At 42.4% G+C, this 6992-nt stretch overlaps 1 protein-coding gene and 1 pseudogene across 1 annotated transcript; both read right to left on the reverse strand.

Moving 5' to 3' along the window:
* Positions 1 to 610: 610 nt before the first annotated feature.
* LOC148040802 (gibberellin receptor GID1B pseudogene) lies at positions 611 to 1559 on the reverse strand (annotated as a pseudogene).
* A 4003-nt stretch (positions 1560 to 5562) lies between these two features.
* Positions 5563 to 6675, reverse strand: LOC148040803 (putative germin-like protein subfamily 2 member 5). The gene has a single exon (XM_087686902.1). The coding sequence runs from the start codon at positions 6559 to 6561 to the stop codon at positions 5800 to 5802; it is 762 nt and encodes a 253-aa protein (XP_087543028.1). The 5' UTR covers positions 6562 to 6675; the 3' UTR covers positions 5563 to 5799.
* Positions 6676 to 6992: the final 317 nt, after the last annotated feature.

The raw sequence follows: 6992 nt of genomic DNA on the forward strand, positions 1-6992 counted from the left end.
AAAGAGCTTTATCACTCCTTAATATACGAAATTCTTGCAACTAAACTTGGGATGTAAGTAGTATATCTGTCACACCAAAACTTAAAGAAAAACGTTACAGTGACATTAGAACAAATACAAGGTCTATAGAAACGGTTCGCGACGCCGCTATATAGACAACATAACGCATGTGGGGCCCCATGAACAGAATATAAATAAAACAATTTGTCATCAGCTGGAATATAGACGCTCATCAGCTAGAAAGAATATAAACGAAATAATGTGTCATCTGTTGGAATATAGAACCTCATCAGTTGGAAATAATATAAGCCTTGAGTGGCAATGCCATACAGGCAATCTAGCAAGTGCTTCCGACTGTGTATGTTGTTGACAACAACATGGAAGCTTTCCTCAGAGCTGAAATAAAATGGAAGAACCTCACAAGCTACTTTGGTGACCAATTTTCCCAATACATTTGAGTGCTTCTGCACTTGAGTCATGTGCATTCTTGTCCTTTGTCATGCTTATTCTAATGACCTCCAGAAGCAAGAACATTCCAACAGGACAAATTCCTGGAGGATGGATTTTCGCAAAGGGCGAGGGAACCGAAGGTTGTTACATAATGGAGTTGTCAATCTTGAAGAATGTCTAGGCCCCCAAAGACCACCAAGCAAGGAGGTAGATTTAGTTTAGCCAACTGTGGTGCCAGGGGAGAGAAAGGATTACAAGCAGGGTGTTCTCTATTTTCCCCGACAAGAAGAAAAGCTTGCCAATACCAATCTCTATCCCTTATTGTAACGAGGAGAGAAAGGATTACAAGCAGGGTGCTCTTTGTTTTCCCTGACAGGAAGAAAAGCTTGCCAATACCAATCTCTATCCCTTATTGTAACGAAATACCTACCATCCAATAATTTCTCTGCAGGAGTCCTCTATTGTCCTCCAAACATAGGCATTAAGAGAATGGTTCCTGTAAGAGAAAGGATTACAAGCAGGGTGCTCTCTGTTTTCCCCGACAGAAAGAAAAGCTTGTCAATACCAATCTCTATCCCTTATTGTAACGAGGAGAGAAAGGATTACAAGCAAGGTGCTCTCTGTTTTCCCCGACACGAAGAAAAGCTTGCCAATACCAATCTCTATCCCTTATTGTAATGAAGTGCCTACCATCCAATAATTTCTCTGCAGGAGTCCTCTGTTGTCCTCCAAACATAGGCATTAAGAGAATCGTTCCTGTAAGATGTATGCCCTCTTCTGAAGCCCTAACTCCAACATTGTGGGCTATGTTCCCCCCTGAACTGTTTCCTGCAAGAATGCACTTGTTCCCCCCTGGACTGTCTCCTGCAAGAATGTACTTGTTTGAGCAGCAACCCAGATAAAGAAGACATTGTCTCCCCATGTCACTCCTTGCCCATCTCACACATGTCAATCCATCTTAATATGCTACTGGATACCTATGCTTGGGCTTGTCTGAAATTGAGGGAAAGTACAACAGCAACAACATTATAGGTCTTTGCTAACCTCCTGAACATCGCATCGTATATGGCACTATCGGTAGACGTTGTTATCTGGCAACCTCTTGTCATGAATAAAATTGACTGCAGGATGTTACAATGGTCACTGCTTCCATTGGAACGTTGTATGGAAATTGACTAGCGCATCAATAGATGAACATGTTGGGTTCCAGGATCATCCAGCCCTCACAAATCAGATAATCCTTCAAACTAGACTCCATGGCTTTGCACATCAGCAATCACGGACCTAATGTGTCATCTTCTTGGAAATCTATTTTTATCTACATAGATTTGGCGAGACACCTATCCTCAATGCCTAAACTTATATGCTCCCACGTTAACTATAATGATAGCCTTCAAGTAAGTGCCTTAATCCACGATTAAAAGAAACATGAAATGTGAAGGGATGAAAGACCTGGAATGATGGACACAAACTCTGCAATTTGCAAAGAATCTCGTCCCTATGCTCCTTCGGAAAGACCACTGACACAGTGAATTGCTGTTGTCGTACGGGAAGACACAGAAGGACCGTGAATTAATGACTAAGCCGTTGCACAGTTCTCGAGAAACGTGGAGGCAAACCCTATCGAGTGGATGTTGCAGAGAGACAACAGAACCGTGGAGGCCATAATCAGCAAGAGTTAGATGATGATGGTGCAACCGCTTGTATTGCGCACTATGTCTCCTCTCTCCCTGGACCATGGCTTCTCTCACATTCAGTTGTACTTGGTGACATTGCCTTCTTCTAATTCTTTTGCAGCATCTTCTTCGCCTTCTTTATCATCTTCTTGTTGTTGGTAACCCTTCAGAAAGGAAGATCTGAACCTTCTGAGGCAGATCAAGGGGCAGATTGGGCATGGACGAGATAACGGCCAGAGAGGGGCATATTGTGTCCTCTCTTGAAGAGGTCTGGAAGCACGGGGTTGGTGGCTTCTGGTCCGCTCCGTGAATGGATCCTCGAGACAGAACAAAGCGAACAAGGCTGTGGCAAGGGCAGGATGACGCTGGATGAGGCTGCATCTGCAATCAAGCCTCGTCTCTACCCACACTCTCCACAGGCCTTCCCAAGCTCTTTGTGATGTTGTAGAACCTCACTCTGATACCATGTTGGAAACTGCGAGGAAGACGAGAGACGAAAGAGAGAAGAGAAGAGAGATATGAGACACCGGAAGTGGAACCCCAGAAGTGTGTCAACTGAGCACACATGATAGAAATATATAGAGGGGACCTGGGGCGCTATATACAGACTATATATAGCTAACAGGGGCGCTATATATAGACATACTATATATAGCTAACATGAGGCAACTTTTTTTTACTATAGTTGAAGTAGTATGGTTAAGCAGGATCTTCTGGTATATGGAACTTTAAGATGAAGATCTAATAGTTCTAGGATGTGACAATTAGAGTTACATCACCATTACAAGAAATCTAGTGGTACACACACTAAAGATATTGAGATCCAGTATCATTATATGCGTGATTTGATTGAGAATGCTATAGGTGAGCCTGTTTCCTATCCAACATAGAAGAATGAAGCAAATATCTCCACCAAAGATTTTACAAGGGATTTACTCAATTTCATATTTAGAGATTCAGTGACGGTATAGTTCATCTATGGGTGCACCTTAAGGGGGTTTAGCAAAAATGTGACCTATTTCTATGTGATCAAATGGCAAAAAGGTGAGGATTGTGGATCTAGCCTTTAAGTTAGATATAGTAATTAAGCTCATAGAGAAACTTGAGGTACATTGTATCGATTTGCAAGGTATGGGAGTTATGAGAGCACCCAAATTTTGGGTCCAATGTCTACAGAGGTTGCTCATTGGCTAGGGGGGTATGAGAAAGTCAAACAGACCCCTTGATGGGGTTTTGGGGTTAGCACTCTAAGGTTAATGGTAAAGTGAATATTCCCTAAAATATTTCATAGCCAACTAGGAAAGGCTTAGAATATGGCAGGTAAGATAGTTTGACTTGACCACCTCCTATATTATAAAAAGGTGACCCCTTCAAGGCTAAATTTAATCTATCTTTCACCTTGTTAGACTTCTTTTAGCTAGTGTTAAGATCTAGACTATCCATAACATTTTTTTAAAGTTTAAGAAATGTGTGAATGTAATCATGTATGGGTCTATTTTCTTCTAGTGCAAGTTTTACTCTACCCAATGTACTCTCTAAGTTCAATTCAAATGTTCTTAAAAAAGTGGCTAGTGTCTTTTTTTGCCTCCTTATTATGCCAAATTCAGGTTGAGAAGGTGTTTAACATGATTGATTAAGGTTAGGATAGGGGTTTCTATAAGAAAGGGTCTCCTTGTGAAGAAACCTTTGATGTTCATGTCTCCTTACGTATGTGTACATTGTTTCTACTTTACGAAAGAAAAATCCCAAATCACAATCAATATAAATTTGTTTCACACTGCCTTTAAAACAACGTATATACATTGTCTACATTAAAACATGTACAATGGTGGGTAAAAGGGCATCAAATATTTTCTCTTATTTGTGTGTCAAAAATGTTATCTTATATGCTAGTTGACTTGCAGGTAAAGATGCATCCATTAATCGATTCTATGCTTCCATTTTTTTATAGCACATGCTTAGATTCAATTTTACCATAAGTGGAGCCACCGCTGGGAAAAATAACAAAAGTTACACTTAAAAAGACATTAAGGTAATTTTAAATATTAAGGGATCAATATTGAAGGCCTTAACAAAAGGCTTAGCCCCAGTTCACATGGCTATCCCATTTATGATATGTAAATCCTTATTCACATGATTCTCAAGCTCAACTTTCAAAAAGGCCATCATAATTCTCTAACCTCATCCTCCCAGCCCAGTTTGATAACTTGAAGTCGTAGGGATAACACCTTGACCCAAGTAGCCACTACTGAGCTCTTGGTTGAAAGTCGTAGGGATAACACCTTGACCCAAGTAGCCACTACTGAGCTCTTGGTTGACTATGAAATCTCATATGACTTCATATTTCATCCTTGTGCTATCAAAACTCACCTCATGATGATCTTTTCTCCAAACTCATGATATTGAAGCTCCAAGTAATGCATCAACCAGAATCCTCTATCAAGACAAAACCTTAAGATAGATGCTTGCGGTTCATAGAAAAACCTTGTTACCATGGGAGAAAATGTTGAACACTCTCTTGGAAAAGCGCAAGAAAACTCACTAGAACTATAAAAAATTATTTAGGCCAAGAGGCACCAAATCATTTCTATCACTGCTCATTATAGCTTGTCCATGTATAATATTTCCTCTCCTATCTATAGTTGTACTCATCATTTAGATGCTATAAGTCATTTTGGGCTTTATAGTTATTTATCTCACACCATTTTGGTCTTATGAGTAATTTTGGGCTCTAGTAGGGAATTTATCTCTCACCAACATCGGACTAGTTCTACTCATCATTCTAGTCCCATAGTTAACATGGCATATTTATTCTCTCTCTCTCTCTCTCTCTCTCTCTCTCTCTCTCTCTCATGTTTAAATGCTTTCAAATATTTGACATGCAAATACAACACTACTTTCTATGAGCTAGCTTCATTCTATGGTGCCATTAAAATCATTGTCTAGGGTGTTATAGTAGAAATAGATACTCATCTTGTGTGATTGATGCTTAGTTAAAAGACGCATGCCTCCACATCTAGTGTAAATACAACATAAGTGCCCTTTCAACTTTGCATACTAGTTCATGTCATGATTCCAACACAACCAAGGAGCATGTTCAACTCAATCTACTTCAATGTAAACATTAGGATGTGAGGGATTAAGCAATGGGTGAAAAACTACGAATGAATAGTAAGAGTTATAATGATAGCTGCATTATTATCATATTGTTGAGTGTTGTACTATAAACCCATTAGTGAGCAATGGCATGGCATCAATCGATAAACTATATGCATGTGCCTACCCCTTCCCATGTTCCAACCACAGAGTCTATATAATCAGTGCTCACAAAAAGCATTTTAACTAAAACAATTGGAGGTATTTTTGAATCAAATTAGAGGCATTTACAAAATTTTAGACCAAAGTTATTGTAAACTTCTGAGTTTGAAACCTTCTTGTTTAAATTTTGACGGTTTTCCTTGAATACGGTGCATAATAATAGTAGGATATCGAAGGGGAGACTTCCAATTTATTCAAGAGAAATAATTAGACACGGGTTCCTGTTTTATTCACGCAAGCGGGTTAGAGCTGCGTGTGCAGGATAGGAGAGGGGGCTGCTAAGACTAATATATTACTGCAATAAATATGTAGTCACTACACTAGAATATAGTCGATTATGGCTTCTGCAAGCTGCTTACATGCCCTGGAAGGTGGCCCTGATGGAGTCGAGCGTGGCGTCGTCGAGGAAGAAGGTCTTGCGGAGGACGGCGTTGGGGATGTTGGGCGTGAAGAGGGAGTTGGCTACCAGTTGGAAGCCGGGCTGTTGGCTGTTGAGGGCGACGATTGCGTGGGCTGGGCCGGAGCCGACGTTGAGCTGGAAGTGCAGGAGGCCGCGTGGGAAGATCATGACGTCGCCCGGGCCGAGGACCTTGGCGAAGAGCTTGTTAGAGGTGTCCACGAAGGCGCAGTAGAGGTTGCCAGACAGCACAAAGATGATCTCGCTGGCCCTGGGGTGCGTGTGGGGCACGATCACCCCGCTGGGCTCGAAGTCCAGGCGCGCCACCGACAGCCCTAGCGTGTTCGGGCCTGGAAACTGCTCCACGAGCCCAACAGTGGGCACTGCCAGCACCGGGCTCTCGCTCACGTTGGCTGCAGCTTGGGCTATGCCGTGGAACACGAAGTCCTCCTCCGTCACCTTCTCTGCCTCCTTGCAGGGATACCCGTTCACGCTCAGAGTCTGCGACAAGTCCGCCACGCAGTAGTCCTGAAGCGGATCCGGGTCGGACGCCCGCACTACTACGCCCATATAGTCATTGTTGCAGGCGTACAGTACCATCATAGCTATCAGCACCAGGTGGCTGCTCAAGCTGCCGCTGCAGATCTGTAGCCTCCTCGATCTCATCCCGGCATTGCGCTGGCTAGCTGATGTCGTGATCATCATCCTCATCGAAATCATGTGGCGCTTTGGATTCTAGTACTTTCTATCCCGTGGTAGGTGCAGATCGAGCCCCAGAGAGAGAGAGAGAGAGAAAGAAAGGAGGACGAGGTACAGGAGAACTAGAGGAATGGAAGATTGATTGATGGATAGAAATGACCTGAAGCTGATTGGAAACCCATAAGAGACCCGCGTAGATATATATAGAATCGTCATCGCATGCACGAAGTTTCTTGTCCACTTGTACTGGTCACTGTTACCATGCTCAATCGCAAGTCGATAACCTCCCGTCTTTCGTTCTGTCGACGTCCAAGCTTTTGACTCCGATCAGGCTCCACCTGGGCCTAAGCTTTCTCACTCTTGGCAATCCCTTTTTGCTTTCCGTGAAACGAGTCTTTACACGCACACATTTACGTGTTCTACTTGCATCTTTGCAAACAACTAACGTTCCG

Source organism: Lygodium microphyllum, chromosome 1 (genome assembly GCF_053477565.2).
Source record: "Lygodium microphyllum isolate KBCC chromosome 1, Lygodium_microphyllum_v1.1.10, whole genome shotgun sequence".
NCBI classification, from domain to species: domain Eukaryota; kingdom Viridiplantae; phylum Streptophyta; class Polypodiopsida; order Schizaeales; family Lygodiaceae; genus Lygodium; species Lygodium microphyllum.

Coding starts and splice junctions, on each gene's coding strand:
- LOC148040803 (XM_087686902.1), bottom strand. CDS start 6,561: ATGATTTCGATGAGGATGATGATCACGACATCAGCTAGCCAGCGCAAT.